Here is a 22,841-nt window from a genome sequence, read left to right as displayed (position 1 = left end):
TTATTTTATTTTAATAAAAAAAGTATTCTTATATTTTTATTTCTCATAAGTTTGAATACCTTTTCATATGTTTAAGAACCATTTATATTTCTTTTTCTGTTTGTTTAGTCATGTTCTTTGCCCATTTTCCTATTCAATTTCTTTCACTGTTTTTCTTTCCTATTGATTTCCAGGAGTACTATACAAATCAAGGAAAGTAGCTCTTTGGTGACAGGAATTGAGAATTTCTTTAACTAGTTTGTCATTTGTCTTTTGACCTTGCTTATATAGTTTTTTTGTTTTTTGTCATGCAGAAGTTTTTGATTTTTATGTTGTCAAAATTATTCTTTCTTTGGGTGATGGCATCTGGTTTTTAATTAGAATGACCTTCCTTACTTTAAGATAATGAAGAGATTTGCCCATGTTTTAGTATTCTTTATATTCAATTTTTACATTTAATGTGCATATTTATTCTGGCTAAATATAATAGATGCATGAACAAATCTAATTTTTTTCTAAGTCTTTTTTGACTTATAAGTCCACAAAGATCATATAATGATTCTAGAGCTAGATAATTAGAGTGTCACACTTGATAAACAAATTTTGATGGTATTTGTAATGTCCTTTTGCACTGGTTCAACTTTATGGATCAAGGAAAGATAAAATAATATAATTTTATGATATAATTAAATGCGTATAATACCTAAAAGAAGGCTCTCTTAACTATCAACTAACCAGAATATCTCCTTCTCCAATCTAGCTGGAGACTAAAAGATATTTTAAAACTAAACACAGTGAACTGCTGGCAAGGATGAGAAGACACTGGAACTCTCATACTTTGCTGGTAGGAATGGAAAATGGGGACAGCCACTCTGGAAAACTGTTTAGCAGTTTCTTATAAACATGCAATTACCACATGATCCAGCAATTGTACTCTTGGGTCTTTATCCTAAAGAAATGAAAACTAAGTTTAAACAAAAACCTACACACAAATGATCATAGCAGCTTTATTCATAATAGTCAAAAACTGGAAACAATCTAGATGTCTGTCAACGCGTGAATGGATAAGCACCCGTGGTATATCCCTCATGGTGTAGGGACTCACTTGGAACCCCAGAGTTAGCACAAAAATTATGTTAAGCTAAAGACATTTGAGATTCAACAGATGCAGAAAAGTCTTCCTGGAGCTTCCCTTACTGACTAAAAGTAGCAACTTTTGGGAAATGAAGCTACCATAAATCCCCTCTCAGAGGGTTTTATGGAAAGACCACTTACACCCATATAGATAAACATTATCACCAACTTTCTTATCTCCTACCTAAAAAACCATTTATCTTTTCTAAAGAACCCTATTTGTTTTTCCCATAGACTCAATTTCTCCCCCGTCCCTTCTCCCTACTCAGTTATATATGCCTTTAACCATTTAAAGAGCCAGCTACTTCCTTTGTTGGCTCCCCTATGCATATGAAATAAACCTTTTCCTCCAGTTAATGTCTTTTGTCAGTTTATTCCCAGATTCCAGCCACTGAACCCAAGAGAGTAGAGGAAAAGTTTTTTCCTCCTCTTCAATGGAACAATATTCAGCAATAAAAAGGAACAAATTATTGATTTGAGCAACAACTTGTTTGAATCTCATGAGAATTATGCTGAGTGCAAAAAGCCAATTCCAAAAGGTTACAATGTATGATTTCATTTATCTAACATTCTTGAAATGATAAAATTATATAGATGGAAAAGAGATGAGGAGTTAGGGACGGGTGGGGCGGGGTGGTGGTGGTAGAGGTGGTTAGGGATGTCACGCGGCAGGTGGTTACACAAGGGTAACACAAGGGATCCTTGTACTGATGGAACTGTCCTGTAGCTTTACTGTGGTGGTGGATACACAAACATACATGTGATAAAACTACACAGAACTAAATATACAAATTTACACATAAAACTGGAGATATCTGAGTACATTTGATGGATTGCATCAACATCAATACCCTGGTTGTGATACTGTAATATAGTTTTGTAAGATGTTACCATTGGGGCAAATTGGATAAAAAGTATGCAGGATCTCTTTGTATTATGTCTTACAACTGCATGAGAATCTACAATTATCTACTGAAAATAAAGTAAAAAAATTCCATTACCCACTTGCCCCAAAAAAGTAAATTTAAAAAAATCACTTTAAAATTAGAGAAACCAAATGTTATTGCTTTAAAATTACAGGAATTGGTATGGCTTATGAGAATTAAGTCAATTTAGAAGAATTTAATGAATAAATATTTAAACATTGTATCTCTATGCCAAATAATTTGCACCTGTTGTTTAAAACACCTAAATTTAAGAGGTATTCCAACAAGAAGTAATAGTAGAGAGGGGAAGTTCCACCATGCAGAGTTTTTATGTAATAAATAAAAAGTTAGGGCCGGCCCCGTGGCGTAGTGGTTAAGTGCGCGTGCTCCACTACTGGTGGCCCGGGTTCGGATCCCGGGCGTGCACCGACACACCGCTTCTCCAGCCATGCTGAGGCCGCGTCCCACATACAGCAACTAGAAGGATGTGCAACTATGACATACAACTATCTACTGGGGCTGTGGGGAAAAAAAAAAAAAAGAAGGATTGGCAATAGATGTTAGCTCAGAGCCGGTCTTCCTCAGCAAAAAGAGGAGGATTAGCATGGATGTTAGCTCAGGGCTGATCTTCCTCACAAAAAAAAAAAAAAGTTAAATGTCAATGTGCTTAATTATGCTCATTGCTCGTTATTGCTTTAGGTTAATTAACCTAATCCAAATCAGAACAGTGGGCCAGCCTGGTGGCATAGTGGTTAGGTTCTCGCACTCTGCTTCAGCGGTCTGGGGTTCACAGGTTCGAGTCCTGGGTGCGGACCTACGCATCGATATCAAGCCATGCTGTGGCAGGCTTCTCATACATAAAGCAGGGGAAGATGGGCATGGATATTAGCCCAGAAACAATCTTCCTCAGCAAAAAGAGGAGAACTGGCAACAGATGCTAGCTCAGGGCTACTCTTCCTCACCGAAAAAAAAACATCTGAACAGTGATTTTCATGCCTTTACGCTCCTTGGGATGTAAGGATCAATATGGTATATACATATTTCTGCAGGTTTATGGGACAATATTTACATATTTCTGCAGGTTTATGGGACAATATTTACATATTTCTGCAGGTTTATGGGACAATATTTAATAAAGAATTTGGACTTGACATGGATATGACCCAATTAGGTAATAAGTCAGTTGTAACTACAGTAGCCACATTTTACCTACAGCCTTAGGCTCTGTGGTAAGTAGAGGCAGAGTCCTGACAAGGCAGCAAGTTTCTCTTAGAGCAAAGTGTGAAGAGGAGGTGAAGGCAGTACGAGAATTTGCTTATTAACGTCATTTTATCCTTCAGGGTTCATATGTTCTTTAGGAAAGTAAATTATGCAATGTTTATTTCTCTACTTTCTCATAGTTCAAGGATTCCCAATCTTCTTCCAGATAGATCTTTTACTGAATTCTGACTTAACATCAGGGTATCTATTTTAAGATTTAAGTACTGCATATCTCATTTTAGGTTTTAAGTTGATCTTTCTCTGCTTTCATTTCCCCAAGCCAGAACCTCTACACCAGAAATCTCTCTAGCCTCTGTTTGCTTTCTCCATAAACAATAGCTTTTGTTCTAGGTATTCTCAAAAACTACTAAAAATGTAAACCTCTCCCTTCCACTGGTCTTGGGCTCTTCATTCCAGTATCTAGTAGTTCCTAACAATGCCACCACCTTCTAGAAGAATAAGAGCGACTGCCTCAGGAAAGGGCTAAATAAACCAAGACAGGGCACAGTGCCAGGGAATCAGCATAAAAGGGACCTGTTTGCCTTCTGTGTGACATTCGCCAAGTCAACAAGTGCTCTTTCCCAAACTACCAGAATACAAAAACAAAACCAGACCCTAACTTCCCTCTATTTCCAAAGAAATGTTAAAAGATGGAATTATTAATGAACTTAAATTTTTTTTTAGTTGTCAATTAACTTGGGTCCATCGGCTTAGCAGGTATACTCATGTGCATCACTTAACGACAGGGATGTGTTCTAAAAAATGCATCATTAGGCAATTTCGTCATTGTCGAACATCATAGAGTGTACTTACACAAACCTACACGGTACAGCCTACTACACACCTAGGCTGTATGGTGCTATTCTTATGGGACCACTGTCGTCTATGTGGTCTGTGTTGAGAAGAAACGTCGTCATGCAGTGCATGACCGTACTGGGAATTTCTCTGACCCATCCTCCTTTTCAGGGAACCAGGTTGATAGCAGAAAGAACAATTAAAATAACAGTTAACATAGAAGTCAGGAGACCTGAGTTCCAGACCAGGAGTTGCACAAATACCTCCACGGGCCAGGTGGATACCAAACTGAACGAAGGGAGCTTGTGAACCCAGAGCAGTTCTCCATAGTTAAATGGACAGAGTTCACACCCTGCATCAATTTGCACTCCAGCATTTCCATAAACTGTCTCTGGGTTACTTACTCTGTGTTTTGCACTTCTCAAAACATTCGCCTCTTTCGCTGGGTTGTTTTCTTTATGCTATACAGCCCAAATTCTGTTTGTACTTTTGCTCTTAAGACTGGACTTAAATATCCTTTTCCTTCTTTTGCTCCAGTTCTGAATAAAGCATATTTGCTGCAAAGCCTCCTGTAACTGACATCCTACATTAATTCTCCTTTTGCTTTGCCTTTCTTCAACGTTCACCCAAAATGGTCTGTAATGTACTTCAAAGGCTCAGACCTGTATCTCTAGCTCTGATTTTTCTGCTAGTTTCCAGATCCATCTCCTGCTTAGCTTCTAAAACACTTCCAGTTATAAGTTGAACTGACACTTTTTAAAGTATAAAGTCTAGGGCCGGCCCTGTGGCTTAGCGGTTAAGTGCGCGCAATCCGCCACTGGCGGCCCAGGTTCGGATCCCGGGCGCGCACCGACGCACCGCTTCTCCAGCCATGCTGAGGCCGCAACCCACATACAACAACTAGAAGGATGTGCAACTACGACACACAACTACCTACTGGGGCTTTGGGGAAAACAAAAAGGAGGAGGATTGGCAACAGATGTTAGCTCAGAGCCAGTCTTCCTCAGCAAAAAAAAAAAAAAAAGAGGAGGATTAGCACTGATGTTAGCTCAGGGCTGATCTTCCTCACACACACACACACACACACACAAAAGATAAATAAATAAAGTATAAAGTCTAAAAGAGAACGAATCACTTTCCTTCTGTTCTCCCTAAACTACTTTTCCTCTGGATGCCCCAGTCTTTGCCCATCACTAAACCACTCCATTTGGAAACGTGGAGTCCATCTAATTCCTCCATTTCCAGGTAATTACCAAATCTTCCCAAGTCTTCCTTTATTAATATGTCTTGCTTTCCAACCATCAGTGGCATCACCCTAGTTGAGGGCCTTGTCACACCACAGGTGAACTTCTGAAATTGTCTAAGTGGTGCCTATGCTTCTGGGTTCCTTCTGCAAGCTACTGACCATTTTATCTCGTAAAACCCTTTGGCAAACAGCACCTCAGAATCTCAATGGCTCCTGATGGTATCTTGAAGATCAATTTCTATAGTCAACAAACTGGGTGTGGCAAATAGTAGATTGAGAGAGTGCTTTCTACCAGGTTATAAGGAGAAAGGCCACCTTTTCCCACTGTCATGGAGCACAGGTCTATCAACTGGGGGGTGTGATTTTGCCCCTAGAGGACATTTGGCAATGTATGGACACATTTTTGGTTGTCACAGGGGTCAGAGGTGCTAAACATCCTACAACGCACAGGACAGCCTCCTACAATAGAAAATTATCTGGCCTCAAATGTCAACAGTGCAAAACTGACAAACCCTGGTCTAGCACTTACGAAAAAAAGGAATCAAGACCTATATAAGCCCAAGGTAGGGCTAGTATGCAAGGATCCTGAGAGAAAGGAGAAAGAATCTTATGGCTGCCAGAGATCTTCATGGTCACTTAGTCTTCCTGGCACCAGAGAGAAAGAATAGTGGGAAACAAAGATATAATCGCATTTGCAAACAAACACTGCCATTTCTATACTGATAAGTAACACTCACCGCTGCAGGAACAAGAACAGACACAATTCCTTAACAAGATAAGGACCTGCCATTTGGATCTATTCCATCCCTCTGAAAACTTACCACATTAGCTATCCTGGAATAATTCTTTCTTAAAGAAGCTTAGTATATTCCTACCTCTACACATTTGCTTACACAGCTCCTTGGCCTGGAATCTCGACCCCTTGGCTGCTTTACCTAAACCGAAGCCATACCTTCTTTTGATCCTCAGTTCAAGTCCCACCACCTATAAGCCCATCTGTCCATGCTATTTATTTGGCACCAGCAATATGCTGTTTTCTACTGTCCTAATATGCATTTCCTAATACATATACTCTGTCTCCCCAAGTCAGGGCTGGGGAGACAGCCCTTTGTGGGGCTGGCCCAGTGGTGTAATGGTTAAATCCATGCGCTCCACTTCGGCGGTCCAGGGTTCACAGGTTCAGACTTCGGGCACTGACCTATGCACCGCTTATCAAGCCATGCTGTGGCAGGCGTCCCACATATAAAGCAGAGGAAGATGGGCATGTATGTTAGCCCAGGGCCAATCTTCCTCAGCAAAAAGAGGAGGATTGGCCACAGATGGTAGCTCAGGGCTGATCTTCCTCACCAAAAAAAAAAAAAAAAAGGAATTTTCTTGAGGTCAAGGACCCAGTCATAAACTTAAAGATCCCTAAGACTGTTCAGAGTACTTTGCCTAGGGCAAAGGCACGCAACCCCCTCCTCCCGGAATTATTGGGAGGATGAGCCACAATAAACCAACAAATCCAAACAAATTAGGGAGGCAGCCAAGAATGAAGGTCAAGTTTAGAATCAAACCAGCTCTATCACTTTCTAGCTGAGTGACTTTGCGTAAGTCACTCAATCTTTTTCAGTGTTAGCCTCTGCAGCTGAAAGATTAAACCGCTTTTTAGGACGGTTGTGAGGATGGAATGAGATGATGCAGATAGAGCACCAAGAACACTCCTGCCACACAGTATGCGGGCAGTAAGCGCTGGCTCTGAAACAAGAGTCAAACCATAAATGGCAAGACCCAGGGAATTTTCTTTGCTAAACTATTAAACAACAATTATAAAACAGTCCTAAACAGTAACCATGAATTTGTTTCTTTGGGACAACATACTAACATGACTTTAATAATTTTCTTAATATCCTAAGCCTGTAAAAGTCAACATTAATGATGTCTAATAAAAAAGAGTCCTCCCTCCAAGCATAAGACTGAAGCAGCAGTTGAAAAGCCTTTAGGACCACCCCGTGGCTTAGCGGTTAAGTACAGGCGCTCCGCTGCTGGCAGCCCGGGTTCGAATCCCAGGCGCGCATCGCTTCTCCAGCGATGCTGGGGCCGCGTCCCACATACAGCAACTGGAAGGATGTGCAGCTATGACATACAACTATCTACTGGGGCTTTGGGGGGAAAAATAAATAAATGAAATCTTTAAAAAAAAAGAAAAGCCTTTAACTCATTAAAGCAAATGCAAATAAATATAAAACGTAATCAGGTACAACAGGTGGATATTCCCGGTTTCAGCTCAAGTTCGAGGAAGGGGGACGGGAATGGGTCCACTGTGCCGCAGTGAGCTCACCCATGGAAGATGCTCGGGCCCCAGCCACCAGGGAATTCTCCTAGTCGTTAAGTCCGAAGTCCCTTCTTCACTTTGGAGCAGGGACGCGGAAGGGAGGACACGGATACACTCTGCTCTGAATGAGACTGTGCCTCTATTTTGACAATCTTTTTGGGGGGGAAGGGATGAAATGTAATCGCTAGGGAAAGGCGACATCGGAGAGGTGACATCTCTGCAAAATGCCTCCAAAGACCCAAGAGTCGGTGGCTCCCAGGGCCCAAAGGCCTGCAAAGGAGATCTTGCAGCCGTGGCTCTGCGACCCCACACCAGGTGCTCGTTCCGCCAAAGAAGCTTCTAGACCAGACCCCAGACCCCTTCTCACCAGCTGCCACGCCCAGCCCTCCTTACAGAAACGGAGCCGGCTCGGCCGGAGGCCTGGAGGGACGTCGGGGTCGTGGTCGGCCCGCGGTGAAGGGTCTGAGATGGACCTGGCGGAGGCAGGGAGGCGCGGACCCAGGATGTGGAGCGGGCGTCCCGGTCCCGTTAGGACAAGACCCCATCGCCGGGGCCAAGGTCATCCCGGACCCACAGGACGGCCGCCGCGAGTGCACTCACCAGCGCGCTGCCGCGCAGCAGCCGAACCGCCGCTCCCTCCATCCCCGCCGCAGGCGCGGTGGCGTAGCGGATCCCTCGGAATCGCTCCTTCTCGCCAGAACTCAGCAATTCAAGGCCTGGGGGCGGGCAAAGCCAGGGCTCCGCCCACTTCGCCACACCTCTCGCCCGTGACCACACCCCCCTCGTGCTTACGGAAACCCGAGAGAGACATACAGTCTCACGCGAGACTTGCGCAAGGCAGTGGGGCGGGAAGGGAACCGGAGACACAACAAACATGGCGGCGGCGGCGGCGGCTGGGACGGTGACGAAGACGGCGGCGGTGACGGCAGCGGCGTTGAACAAGGCGGTGGGGGTTACTCGGTGCGGTTGTCAGGTGGTAAGTAGCAGGCTCCTGGCTCGGACGGCGGCGACATGGCTGAGCAGGACCGTTAAGAAGGAGCAGCGGGAGGCGAGAGGGAGGTTCGCGGCTGGCCGGCTTACCCTGCCTGGGACACAGCCTCAGTGGAGGGTCGGGCGTGGGCGGGCGGTCGGCCGGCAAGGTCACGACCCGGGATGTTCCTGGCCCGAGTGCGGAGAGTGCGGTGCCTGCGGCGCCTGCTGTGGGGGCGCCGTTGGGCAGGGTCTTGGAGGCTCCGGGGAAGGGGATTGCCTCTCGCTCTGACAGGTGGTCGTGTGGGGGGCGTCCCGAGGGTTGCTTTTCACGGAGTCTCGGGGTTTGGGGGTCAGCCGAGGTGCGGTCTCCTAGGTGTTCTGAATTCTGGTGAGGATGCCGCCCCAACGCCGGTCCCCTGCCCCTCATTGGGATAAGGACTTTTAAAACCTTCGTCTTTTATTTAGTGATACTGCTGTGATCCATTTGTGCACTCTGTTTGGGGGAGATGTGGGGTTGGGGGAGGACTTTGCAGCAAATAACTGTTCAATTTCACGCAGGGTTTAAGTCTCTTAATAAACTGCCTGGAGTGGGAGTAGCCCAGCGTGCATCTGCTAAGTGCTCGGTAACTTTGTGACTCGGAATTGAAGTTAAACTGGTTCCAGCTGCTACTAACCACGGCCCATTTAGTGTCCCTTTAATGTGCTGTTGAGAACCTGAATGAAGAGTGACGAGCGGGAGAAGAAATAAAGGCGTTTTAAATTGTGAGATCTAAGGAAAGTCAGTTTAGAAGAAACAAAAACCTTCTGTAAAACAACTTTTTAAACGTCTGGATTAACAATTTTTAAATTCTATTTAATTTTTATTTATGTCCTACCTTCAACACAGCTACAGATTAGTATATTCTTGGGAATTTGTTACAGAGAATTGAGATATTTGGTGCTTTTTGCCCCTGGGGGTCCAAAGTGTTTCCTAGAAAGCCCTAAGTGTTTGGGATAATAGAAATGGGAGTCAGATGTGCCCATTGGGTGTGCATGGTGGGTTTTTTTTGTTAATCCTTTCCCGCAAATGTTTTCCTGTACGGCTGGTGCATTGTTTTTATGCAGCTATAGCTGTTCAGCAGTACTAAGCCTGACCCTTTTAAAGTATATTAAGAACAAATGAAATTGATAACTTGAATTTAGAGACATTGAAAATTTGCCAAAAATGAAGTCTTGAGAAATCCAGCTATGGAAAAAACCAGTAGTCAGTCATACTAGTGCATGTTATTCTTTGGTGATTCTTTGAACTTTTGTTAAAGTGAACCTGTTGCTTTCTTCTTTATCTGTTAGCTTAATTTCTTTTCTGGTAAGGGTAAAATGGGCACAAGTTATTTTATTAGTTTATTAAGCCTGTAGATGCTAATTAAGTTTTTGTCATAAAGGTTTTGATTTGTGGTGTGCTTTTCTTTGCAGACCTCTGTATGGCTTTTCAATTTTAGTTGAAATTTCCCTCCATGGCCTTTTGGAGTCCCTTGGTGTGTCTCCAGAGTAAATTTTTATTACTCTACATTTCATCAATATTGGAATGGCAAGAAAAAGGAGGAACTGATTTGGGGTGAAAAGGTTAGATTGTGACTCTTCTTTTGGATTTCTTCTAACTTGTATCAAAAATGTCCCTTTTTGACTTCAAAAAATTTGGCTTTTGACAGTTCTGTAATCAGAGGAAATGTGTTCTAATTCTTTTTGAACATCCATGTTATTCTCTATACAAACCAAGCCTCATTTGTCAGACCTCTCCATTGATATGTATTCTATGACAGAGTAAACCTTTCAGTGATCATAATTATTAGGCTATCGAAGTAAACTGAGCTGCAATCACTTTATGTGTAGAGGCCTACCTAACCCCCAAATTAAGTTATTATATAAGTTAGTTGCTAAGTATTCTACCTTATGTTAATAACCCTTCTCAAAAATGGTAGGTAAATAAAATAGATCCTACCATTCACTAATCATGCTGTTCTCAAAATTCTCCCATAGCTTATAAAAAAGATACACTTTGGGTGGAAGGTAGGGAAAAGAGCCTCTTCTGGTTCTTATGTTACCTCTGTTTCACAGTCATGGTTGTTTTCTAATTCGCATCCTGATGCCTTTGTTTTGTTAGCTCCTGGTTAAGAGGTTGTGTGTGTGCATGTGTGTGTATTGATCAGCAACTTCCCATTTATAACATGAGACTGAAGAAGAAAGATCAGAGGATGTCATACAAATAAATCCTTTATCAGAAACCAAGAAACATCAGAGAGTAGTTTAAGTTACCTGTTTAAAGGTAAAGAGGTTTTCATGTTTTTTTGGGATATCAAAGCTTATTTCTCAAATAACTTCTTTCCTTCACTAGCTTGGGTAGCTCTGGTTGTTTTGTAAGAACTTTATTTTTGAGCTTTGAACGGATAATTTGGGAAAAGCTATTGGCATAAAAATAATTTAGGTACGTTCTAGCTAGCTTCTATATAGACATGTACGTGTAGCCCATGGAATACTGTACTAGACCAGCTTAACTTTAATCAGAGTAATCACAGGGAGGACTCAGAATTTTTGCTGTATCTTGAGGAATGATAATCATAAAGTGTGGGAATAATTCTTGTCTTTGGTTGATATAATTAGATATCAGTTAGCAGAAAGAGTAGATCAGACTTGGAATACACCACCAGAATCTGTAACAAAATTGGAGAACTATTAAATATGTTTCTTTTTCTGATGACATGATTTTACATGGTGAAATTTTGTGTAAGTAACTTTTTGGCTAACAAGCTCTATGGTGTTGAATTCATGGCTAGTAGGAAAGATATTTTTAATAAAAACATTATAGTTTGCTGATTTCCAAAGGTAGATTTTTATGTTATGTTTGCAAAGGTTTTTAAATTTATCAGTGCCTTATAGGCATCTCCAGATAGCAGTTAATTTGTGGAGTTCTTAGATTAAACTTTCAGTCCTGAGACTGATGATTACTTTATTAAAGATAGGATAGGACAGGTTTGGATATAAAACCTTAATTTCTTTCAATATCAGGAAGTCTTCTGTAGTTTCAGAATTATTGTTCTTTTTCTGTTTATTGTGCTTAGAAATACTGACTGGAGATGGAGAAAGCTGGGTTTTGAACCAAAGACTCAGTTCAGATTTGGACACCTTTCATTCATACTCCTCTGTTCCACAGACTAGAGCTCTGCAGGGGTTTGTCTGTGCGTGTGTGTGTGTGTGTGTGTGTTTGTGTGTGTGTGTGAGGGAGAGGGAGAGGAGGGAGAGAGAGAAAGTGATGTAGGTCAGGTGGGCACAAAAATGCTTAGGAATGGAATGACACTTTTTAAATCATTGCAAAATGTCTAAGGTTATAAACCATAAATCAATATATTTAAAAGTCTAAGAATAGTTTTCTTTCATGTTTACAATGTTATCTTCTCTTTTTGCATTGACATCATTTGTTTTTCTTTTTCTTTTTTTAGTTCATCATACATTATGATTGAAAATCACACAATTTATGGCAGGGAACACAGTGAAATTTATAATGTGACAATGTGATAATAGCCAATACAAAATATGCCAGCCATCCTCTGTAATTAGGTTCATTTGTGTTCTTAAAACTTGAGATGCATGTATAAAAATATCATTTCCTTCTGCCTGCTTACTGACAATCTGGTGCATTTTCTACATTGTCACAAACTGAAGCAGTGTTATGCTTTCTAGTCAGGATTTGGTAAGATTTATCTTGCTTATTGAAGCCTATCAAAATATATTCAGATATTTTCCAAAGGAAACATATCAATTTTCATATGAACCGATTGGCAAGAAATGATGCTAGGTTGCAGTATAAATACTCAGATTTCTTTCTTAATTATAACTTTTATAATTAGAACATAGACAATCTATAGGGCCTTACAGCTTTTACAATTTAAAAAAAAAACACTCTTTCCCAGATCTTTTTTTTCTTTTTGTTTTTTTTTTTTTTTGGTCTTAATATTCCCCCAATCCTCATACCTTTTACCTTTTATTTTCTTTTTTCCTTTTTTATTGTGGAGGGCCTCCAGTACTCTGTTGAATAGCAGTGGTAATAGCAAGCATTCTTGTCTTGTTCTTGATTCTAAAGAGAACGCATCTAAATTTTCTCCATTGTGATGGAGATTTTGGGAGATACCCTTTATCAGCTTGAGGGAGTTAAAACATTCTAAATTTGAATAAACGATTCCTGTGTAGTTTTCTTGCACCTAGTGTTTCCAGTAATCCTCCCGTATCCATCTGATTGTTTTCTTCTGTGAGTGGGCTACCTTTTCTCTCCAGAAAGTTTTATCTTCTCTTTGTCTTTGAGGTTTTTAAATTTCACAATAATGTGTCTAAGTATTGTTTTATTATCATATGTTCTGTTTTGCATTCTGTGATTCCTTTCAATCTGAAAGGGATCTTTAATTCTGGAAATTTCTTGATCATTATTTTTTATTTTTTTATTGTATTTATTAATTTTTTTTTTTGGTGAGGAAGTTTGGCCCTGAACTAACATCTGTGCCCATCTTCCTCTATTTTGTATGTGAGATGCCACCACAGCATGGCTGGATGAGTGGTGTCTAGGTTCACACCCAGGATCCAAACCTTCGAACCCCAGGCCGCTGAAGCAGAGCATGCGAATTTAACCACTATGCCACCGGGCCAGCCCCAATCATTATTTTTTTAAAAAACATTTCTTCGTTTATTTTTCTCTGTCTTTCTGGAGTTCATGCTACACCTCTGTCTGCTATATTTCTTACCTTTTCACATATGTATTTTTACATTGCTCCCTAATCCTGTGTGTTTTGAATTATCCTTTTTTTTCTTTCAGCTTTATTGAGAGAGAATCTTATTATAGATTATTCTTGATCTAATTCTTACTAATCTTTTTCATTGGAGCTGACTAGCTCACTTTTTTTTTCCCCTAACCAGTGGGCTAATTTTAAAGGACAAATAATCAGCAGAATCAACTATAGTCACAAAACAAATAGTACTACAATGATTAGGAAACATAGAGAACCAGTTAAAGTAAACATGGTAAGATGGGAAAAAGCAACTGAAACAAACTTATTCAGAAACCAGCAATAATCCTTAAGATTGAGAAAGTTGAGCCAGACTAAAGCAAGTGATTTAAAGAGGTGGCCTAAAAGAGTAAAATAAGAAGAGATGAATTTGGGAAATTGCAAATTGATTTGGGAGATTGCAAATAGGATATATGAATTAACCAGACTGAGGTGAACCATGTTTGTTTCATGGTAACTAAGGAACAGATGTATAAAATGATAAGATGCTCAGTTGATGAACTGATAGAAAAAGGAAAAACACTTTGAATCTGGGACAGTGAGGAATTTCTTAATCCAAAGTATAACCATTTTTTGCTACAAAAATAGCTACTCGTGTCTGAGAACACGCCATATGCTACACATGTGAGATACTTTATGCATACATACCTGTAAAACTTAAAACAGCACTGCAAGTTGGTACTATTATCCCATTTTACAAAATAAGCTAAAGCTGAGAGAAGTCCCTGTTCAGAGTCTTAAAGCTAGTAAGTTTGACCTAATACCATAATATTCTGTTTATCCAGAGGATAGACTTTCAGTAGCCTCAACTTTCTAGAAAACAGTGAAAAGAGGTAGTAAAACTAATACCTTTTTGAAACCTCTAGGTCGCTTCTAAGAAGGGAGGAAAGGAACTATTCACAAATGTTGCGTTAAGAAAAGTGAGTATTTGGAGACCTGCATGTCCTTATTTGGCTCAATGTGTTCAGTTTAAAGAACAAATTAGATGTAAGGAGAGAGGAAGACAAGAAATACAAAAATAAAATATATCAGTCTGGACCAGTAAACAGGGGAAACCAAAAACAGCCCTGTGTTCTTCATTAGTTCCTAAGGATATCGGTGCATTGTTGTACAGTACAATAATCGATAGTAGTAACATAGTCAAGGGTTAGTCTATTTCCAGTAGATTTCCAGTTAAGTCAATTAAAATAGAAGTTTTGGTTCTTAAAACGTTGGTCAAGCTTTTGTTAATTGGAAAATGTGCTTTTATGGAACCCTCTCATTTCACAGCCTTGCAGTTAGTTCTATCATTGAAAAACTTAGGCTCAGAAGGACCCAGAGTAGTCCAAACATTCTTGAAAAAGAAAAATATAACTGGTAGACTTAAATTACTGAGATAGTAACATTTTTATTAAGACCATGTGGTATTAATGTGAGGATAGACAAAAATAGACTGATGGAACAGAATAGAGAATCTAGAAATAGAATCACATGTATAATCACCTGATTTAGAAAGGTGATAATAGAGTCTGATGGAGAAAGGCTGGTCTATTAAAGTCATGTTGCTAGAACGATTGGATAGCTCCTTGGGAAAAAGTATATTTTGACTCTTACCTCACATCATACACAAAGCTCAATTTCAGATAAAAATATGAAAGGTAAAAAAAGTCATAAAGCTTTTAGAAGAAAATACAGGAGAACATCTTCAAGTAAGATGCTGGCAAGGACACAAACCCTAAATGTAAAGGAAAAAAATGGGTAAATTAGACTATATTAAGAACTGTTCATCGAAAGTTACCATTAAGAAAGTGAAAAGGCAACCACAGAGTGGGAGAATATACTTAAAATATACATATCTAATAAAGAACTCATATCCAGAATGTTGTAAAATACTGTTACAAATTAATGAGAAAAAGACAAACAACCTGATAGAAAAATGAGCAAAAGACTTGAACAGATACTTCACTGGATGTGAAAGAGGGTATCTAAGTGGCTAATTAACATCAAAAGCCACAACTTCATTAATTATCAAGGAAAACAGATTAAAACCAGTGCAATACCACCATACACCCACCAGAATGGCTAAAATGAAAAAGACAAAAAATACCCGAGTGTTGGCAAGGCTGTGGAGCAATAGAACCCTTGTTCACAGCTGGTGGGAGTGTAAATTGGTATAATCACTTTGAAAAGCTAACCGGCGTTATCTCTGGTTGAATATATGCATACCCTATGACCTAGCAGTTTCAGAGCCCTTCGGGCACAGGCAGACTAGTACTGGAAGGTGCACAAGGGGGGCTCCTGGGATGCAGGTAGCCTTCTGTTTCTTGATGTTGGTGCTGATTTCATGGGTGTGTTCGCTTTGTGACAATTCATCCAGCTCTACCCTTAGGATTTATGTGCTTTTCTGTGTGTATGCTATGCTTCGAGAAAAAGTTAAGCATACATGCTGAGAAGTGACTAATCTTTAGCTTTAGATGCCTGCTACTGGCTATTAAAGAGGAGAACTTTTTTAGATAGAAAATCACTCATTATATAGAGTTTAGGAAAAGAAATTTTTAGCATAAGACATATTCAAGAAGACTGTACATTTGCATAAAAATATTTTTACTGGAAGAAAAGATATTTTGTATCCTAGATGTTAGACTCCCTCATCTTGTTCTTACTGGAAAACTTTTTGGTTATTTGATTTGTGAAGTTGGGCCATAAACCTACGTGAGGACCAGTTTAGTTTATAATTACAAAATCTCACATGACATTTCCCCTCTCTAGATCAGCCTCAGGGATTTTTTCTTTTCTTTCTTAATTATTTTTCCCCCATTCTTAGAGTGAGTAGGATGATGGGTGGTGGTAGAGGTGGTGATTTGGATTTTGAGGGCAGGAATTGGTAAACGGTGGCGTATAGTCCAAACCAAACAATGAAAGTTTTGCTTATTGGAACACAGCAATACTCATTCACTTACATGTTGTCTGTGGCTGTTTTTAGCTACAATCACAGAATTGAGTAGTTGAGGGGCCGGCCCGGTGGCGCAAGCGGTTAAGTGCGCGCGCTCCGCTGCGGCGGCCCGGGGTTCGCTGGTTCGGATCCCGGGCGCGCACCGACGCACTGCTTGGTAAGCCATGCTGTGGCGGTGTCCCATATAAAGTGGAGGAATATAGGCACCGATGTTAGCCCAGGGCCGTCTTCCTCAGCAAAAAAAAAAAAAAAAAAGAGGAGGATTGGCTGATGTTAGCTCAGGGCTGATCTCCTCACAAAAAAAAAAAAAAGAATTGAGTAGTTGTGACAGAGACTGCATAACCTGTAAAGGCTAAAATATTTACTATCTGGCCTTTTACAGAAAAATTTTGCCACACCATGTTCTAGATCACCTATTTCTAGACTTTTCATTCATGTGAACCCTGTGATTTAAGAGCCTTTGCTGTTCAATATGGTAGTCACTGGCTATATGTAGCTATTCCAATTTAAATTAATAAGTAAAAATTAAAAACTCAGGTAATTTATATTAGCCACATTTCAAGTGCTCAGTAGCTATATGTGGCTAGTAGCAACAGTATTGGACAACACAGATGTGCAACATGTCCATCATCCAGAAAATTCTCTCCTACAGCCCTGATTAAGCCACTTGGTTTCTTTACTGTCTCCTTCATTGATAATCCCTTGCTGATGTGCAGTTTCTTTCATCTGGACTTATTTTCTCTTTTTTCTGTCTTTGTAATTTCTTTCTATCCTCTAAGACTAAGTTTGAATCCAGTTTATTTAAATATTAAATATATTAATGTTTCACCATTTTGTGTATGTCTTATTTAGTTCACCAGGAAGATTATAAGATATTTAAAGGCAAGGACTATGTTCTGTTGCTTTTAGTGCCTTGTACATGTCTTTGTTACTGTTGTTTTAATATATACTGGATCTCCCTAAATAGTGTAAAATTATTTCATTTTTTTTTCCCTTAGGTATAACAAACTGTAAACTTAAAAAAAAAAGCAAAGATGGGTGAAAAGAAACCAGAGCCTTTGGATTTTGTGAAAGATTTCCAGGAATACCTGACTCAACAGACCCATCATGTGAACATGATTTCTGGATCAGTTAGTGGGGACAAAGAAACAGAGGCTCTTCAGGGAGGTAGGCTCATCTTAATACTATTAAATAATTTACTTTTTAGAAATATATTAATGTTTAGGTATAGTTATCTGTATTACGAAGGCCACTGTTCACTAATGTGAATCATTCCATTTTTTCCTAGAAAGATACAGGGCAATTTTTTCCCCCTTCTCTAAACATGTCAGATTTTCGCTGAGGGAGAGTGAAGCTCCCCGAGGACTTCACATAGTCTTGAGATGCATTATAGTCTTGTTGGAAGGTAGGGATTCTAAATACCCTTCCCTTCCTCCATATTCTGTTAGCTAACAATAGACACCCAAAGGAACCCAAAGGGAGTCAGGCATCAGCTTCACTGCACAATGGATTCTGCCGTTAGGAAATCTGCATTAGATCTGAGACAAAATAGGAATTTCTGTTTCTTCTCTCTTAAGTGAAGGAAGGGCTGACTGTGTTTACCCATCTAGGAGGGGAAACTAGAACAGAGAAAGCAGCGACCCATGTGAGCCTGCTGCAGATAGACTTTGTCTAGTTTGCTTACCACACAGGCTGGAATCTGTTCCTGAACCTACTTCACAGGTCAGCAAACTGCAGCCTGTGGGCCCCATCTGGACTGCTAACAGTTTTTGTGTTAACTACAAGCTAAGAGCGGTTTCTACATTTAAAAATGGTGGAAAAAAAATCAAAAGAAGAAGAATGTCATTACGTGTGAAAATTATATGAAATGCACACTTCAGCATCCATAAAATTCTATTGAAACCTAGTCACACTTGCTTGTTTACATATTTTCTGTAGCTGTTTTTGTGCTACCACAGCAGAGTTGAGTAGTTGTGATAGAGACCGTGGTAGCCCACAAAGCCTAAAGTATTTATTATCTGACCCTTATAGGAAAAGTTTGCTGACCTCTGACGTAGATGTTCTATGGCCTTGTAGTCCAGGGACTAGCAACAGAGAGCAGGTATCACCAGGGAGCTTGTCAGAAGTGCAAGATGTCAGGCCCCACCCCAGATCTGCTGAATCAGAATCTGTATTTTAATAAGCTCCCCAAGTGAGTAATATACACATTAAATTTTAAGAGTCACTGCCTTGGGAAAGCAATGGGAGAGAGGGGGACACTGAGCCTTGTTGTCCCTCCAATATGCAATAGCATTGTTGGATATTAGACTTGCACCAAGCAGCGAAATCACTTCTCTTCTGATGAGGGGTGGAGGAAACACTGGAGCAGCGTCCTTAAATTTTTCACACCAGCACTGCTGCCTCCTGGAGATGGGATAGAATTGCTTTTCCCATGAAGCTGTAGGAATAAAAATGTTCCTCCTAACACTCTAGTGTACAGATTCCTGGACTGGGATTCAGGAGACCAGAGTTGTAGTCCCCACTGTTGGCTAGTTTTCCTGATGATGAGCACTTGCCCCTTTAGTTTCTTTATGCAAACAAAGAAGTCATCAGATTAGATTAAAAGCAAAGAGCCAAACAAACATCTTTTAGCTCTCAAATTCTTGATTTCTAACATTCAGAGGTATCAGATACAATATTTTCTTTTATGTGCTTAATTGGAATTTTAAGATCCTAAATGCAACCCAGAATTTAGAACATATGTATAAACTGAGTGGAACAGTGCAGAACTCAACATTAATTGCTTTAGACTAAATAGAGTTAGGATTCTGGGAGATTATCATGACTGCCAATTATAATATTTGTGAAAGTAAGTAACTTGAGATCCCCTGTAAAAGCTTCTCAAAAACAGAGTATAATACTGCTTTTGTATAAAATTAACCCCAGTTCAGAAACTGAGGTTATTTTATGAATTTAACTTTTGTGCTAAGTAAACTATCAATTTATGAAAGATTTTCCACCACTCAAGACTAAAATGCTACATGGAGTTGATTCTGAGATGCATAATTTCTTTTGCTATACTCTGTTTATAGCTGGAACAGATGGTGATCAAAATGGACTTGATCACCCATCTGTTGAAGTTTCCCTGGATGAAAACTCAGGAATGTTAGTAGACGGGTTTGAAAGGACCTTTGATGGGAAGCTCAAGTGTCGGTACTGCAACTATGCCAGCAAAGGAACAGCCCGGCTTATCGAACATATTAGAATCCACACAGGTAACGGAGAAATGGCTGGAGAAGGCATGTCTTTGGGGGCAGGAGAGGGGCCAAGGAGGGCAGGTTGATCTGTCATATAAGTAGTTAGAGAGTTTCAAAATGGAAGTTGACACAAGGTTTGAATAAATGGGGAAGTTACTCCATTTTTATAAAGTAATAGTGTAACAACATATAAACAGGAAGTGAGGCCCTTGTAGAACTTCTCCTTCCTTAGCCATCTTTCTTCTTGATCCAAATAATCTCTCAACATCTGTCTGCTTCTCAGGCAGGGCAGGTTAATGCTGAAGGCAGTATGAAGTGATAAAATGTTTTTTTCTTTATCCTTACTAATTACGTTTCAATTGCAGACTGGGGAAAAGGTTTCTATACAGTTGCAGACAACACTGCTAATCCTCAGGTCTCACCTTAGCCATCCCTTCTTCTGTGAACAGGGTAACTACACCTGTAGTCACCTAACTATACCCTGCTCTGGCCCAAGACCAGGTCAGGTGTCCCTCCTGTGTGGCCCATGGTTTCCCATGTTGAGTTGTGGTGGCGTGAAAACCTCTTGAGGACAGGGGTTGTGTCAGGGCCATCTTTGTGCCCTCAGAGCCTAACAGAGCATCCGACACGGGTACACAGTACTTGTTCAATAAATGACTCCAAATCTCATATTCTAAATATGTATTTTACATATTTGGGCCATCTTCAGCTAACAGCACTAACTAGAATTGTCCCTTCTGGCAACTGAAGAAGAGAGGAAGGTAGAGGTGAAGTGCTGGCAATTTTGAAAGGACACTTTGCATGTAACTCATACTTGGAAGCCCATTTCAATTTTGAGCTTTTTATTTAATATAAGGACAGTTTTTAAAAGGTTTTTTGTATTTTGTTTTCCTGAGGAAGGGGTATTGGTGTGTGTGTGTGTGTATGAATAAGTGTTCGTGCATAGATATGTACATGAACATATAACTAGGGCTTTTTTTTGTGTGTGTGAGGAAGATCAGCCCTGAGCTAACGTCCGATGCCAATCCTCCTTTTTTTGCGGAGAAAGATTGGCTCTGAGCTAACATCCATGCCCATCTTCCTCTACTTTATATGGGACGCTGCCACAGCATGGCCTGACAGGCGGTGTATCTGTGCGCGCCCGGGGTTCCAAAGCTCCGAACCCCAGGCTGCCAAAGCGGAGCGCGTGCACTTAACTGCTGCGCCACCGGGCCAGCCCCTAGGGCATATTTTTCATAAAATCATTATTAATGTAGAAAATATTGTCAGTTGTGCTGTTTCTTCTTTCCCCAAATGCCAGTTGAAACCATAACAATTTTTACACTGTACTGATGAATAGGTTATATCTGTATGTCTCAAATTGTTGCTAATGAGTTTTTAAGCATTATTTAAGCTTGCAGATTTCTTTACAAATTTTAATAATCTTTTGTGCAAATGTGAATTTCTGAAAGGCATTTTATTTTTGATCAATTTCTAAATCTAATGAATGGACAAAACAAAACTTATAAATGAGCTACACTTGCAGTTTTTTCCCCATTTTTCTTTTTAAACAGGAGAGAAACCTCATAGATGTCATTTATGTCCATTTGCATCTGCTTACGAGCGTCATCTGGAAGCCCATATGCGTTCCCATACAGGAGAAAAACCATACAAATGTGAATTATGTTCCTTCCGCTGCAGTGATCGAAGTAACCTGTCCCATCATCGAAGGCGCAAGCATAAAATGGTACCAATTAAAGGTACTAGGTCTTCCTTAAGCAGCAAGAAAATGTGGGGAGTTTTACAAAAGAAAACAAGCAATCTGGGCTATAGCAGAAGAGCACTAATCAACCTAAGTCCACCTTCCATGGTGGTTCAGAAGCCAGACTACCTTAATGATTTTTCCCATGAAATCCCAACTATCCAGACTGACTCCTATGAAAGTATGGCGAAAACCACATCTACTGGTGGCCTGCCAAGGGACCCCCAAGAACTCATGGTTGACAACCCTTTAAATCAGCTCTCAACTCTAGCAGGACAGTTGTCCAGTTTGCCACCTGAAAACCAAAACCCCGCATCCCCTGATGTAGTTCCCTGCCCCGATGAGAAGCCTTTCATGATGCAGCAGCCCTCTGCCCAAGCAGTAGTTTCTGCCGTGTCAGCAAGTATTCCTCAGAGCTCCTCTCCCGCGAGCCCCGAACCTCGGCCATCACATAGTCAGAGGAACTATAGTCCCGTGGCAGGTCCAAGCAGTGAGCCAAGTGCCCACACAAGTACTCCTAGCATAGGAAACAGCCAGCCAAGCACTCCAGCTCCGACACTGCCCGTCCAGGACCCGCAGCTTCTGCACCACTGCCAGCACTGTGACATGTACTTTGCCGACAACATTCTTTACACTATTCATATGGGATGTCATGGGTATGAAAATCCTTTTCAGTGTAACATATGTGGATGCAAATGTAAAAACAAGTATGATTTTGCCTGTCATTTTGCAAGAGGGCAACATAACCAACACTGATTGAAAACAATCACATTATGCTTTACTTGTTTTGCCTTTTTTGTGTTTTATAGTTTTGCTTATTGGTTTTTTCAGCAGGGGGGGTCATCCCTAATAAGATGTCTGCTAATTTAAAGTTTAATGTATTTATAGAATATAAATTTGACAGTGGAAACAAAATTTTCTCCTTTTCTTCATAAAAATCTGTCAGTCATTTATGTATTAGAACAGTTAGACACGTTGGTGTCTATTTTTCCCTTTCATTTAGACATTTGAGAATTTGAGTGCAATCATAATCTTAAAGGGGTTCATTTAAATTTCCCACATTTATGGTCCATAAAAACTTCAAGGCTTATCAATACTCTTGATATTTCAATATACATTGCAGCTAGATGTTATTTCTACCGTATTTCAAAATGGTAGGATAAATTACTTTCTCTTACAAAATCTGTTACAACTTATTTCAATGTTTAGCAGAGGAATTGCCTTTAAAATTGCTCTTAATTGAAATACCATTTAGTTCACATAGCTTAAGTTGAATCAGTAGTTTCAGTAAAGCTATTTCAGTGTAGTAAATATTTTTCCATAAGGGGAAATGTAAAACAGTTAATTTTTTTTAAAGTTATAAAAATACAAGGTAAAAGTCCTGAAAAGAAATGAAACCTAAGACTTAAACTGAAAATGGGGTTTAATATTTTACTAAAATACCTGTTTATTCAATTTCTAATTTAAACACATGGTAATTGTCCATTGGATTCCTTTT

The 22,841-nt window shown here is 40.1% G+C and overlaps 2 protein-coding genes across 6 annotated transcripts in view; one reads left to right on the top strand and one right to left on the bottom strand.

The window, feature by feature from the left end:
- Nucleotides 1-8,433, bottom strand: part of ACADSB (acyl-CoA dehydrogenase short/branched chain) — a 49,800-nt gene extending 41,367 nt beyond the window's left edge. The window contains exon 1 of one of the 2 annotated variants that reach the window (XM_058544195.1): nucleotides 8,255-8,433. In XM_058544195.1, coding sequence (XP_058400178.1) covers nucleotides 8,255-8,296 — 42 coding nt within the window. In that variant the 5' untranslated portion in view covers nucleotides 8,297-8,433. The remainder of the gene's footprint in view (nucleotides 1-8,254) is intronic. The other variant, XM_058544194.1, reaches the window with a different exon arrangement.
- A 90-nt stretch (nucleotides 8,434-8,523) lies between these two features.
- IKZF5 (IKAROS family zinc finger 5) lies at nucleotides 8,524-22,624 on the top strand. Of its 4 annotated transcripts, none has more exons than XM_058544201.1 (6): nucleotides 8,524-8,630; nucleotides 10,079-10,228; nucleotides 14,301-14,354; nucleotides 17,365-17,533; nucleotides 19,438-19,620; nucleotides 21,156-22,624. In XM_058544201.1, exons 4-6 carry the CDS (start codon nucleotides 17,401-17,403, stop codon nucleotides 22,097-22,099), a joined length of 1,260 nt encoding a protein of 419 aa, XP_058400184.1. In that variant the 5' UTR covers nucleotides 8,524-8,630; nucleotides 10,079-10,228; nucleotides 14,301-14,354; nucleotides 17,365-17,400; the 3' UTR covers nucleotides 22,100-22,624. The 4 variants fall into 4 exon arrangements, with proteins under 4 accessions (XP_058400184.1, XP_058400181.1, XP_058400185.1 ...); XM_058544200.1 differs by lacking the exon at nucleotides 14,301-14,354 and adding an exon at nucleotides 9,185-9,388 and having other exon boundaries at nucleotides 8,538-8,630; XM_058544198.1 differs by lacking the exon at nucleotides 14,301-14,354.
- Nucleotides 22,625-22,841: the final 217 nt, after the last annotated feature.

This window comes from Diceros bicornis, chromosome 6, assembly GCF_020826845.1.
Source record: "Diceros bicornis minor isolate mBicDic1 chromosome 6, mDicBic1.mat.cur, whole genome shotgun sequence".
Lineage (NCBI taxonomy): Eukaryota > Metazoa > Chordata > Mammalia > Perissodactyla > Rhinocerotidae > Diceros > Diceros bicornis.
This window is presented reverse-complemented; position numbering and strand designations above follow the sequence as displayed.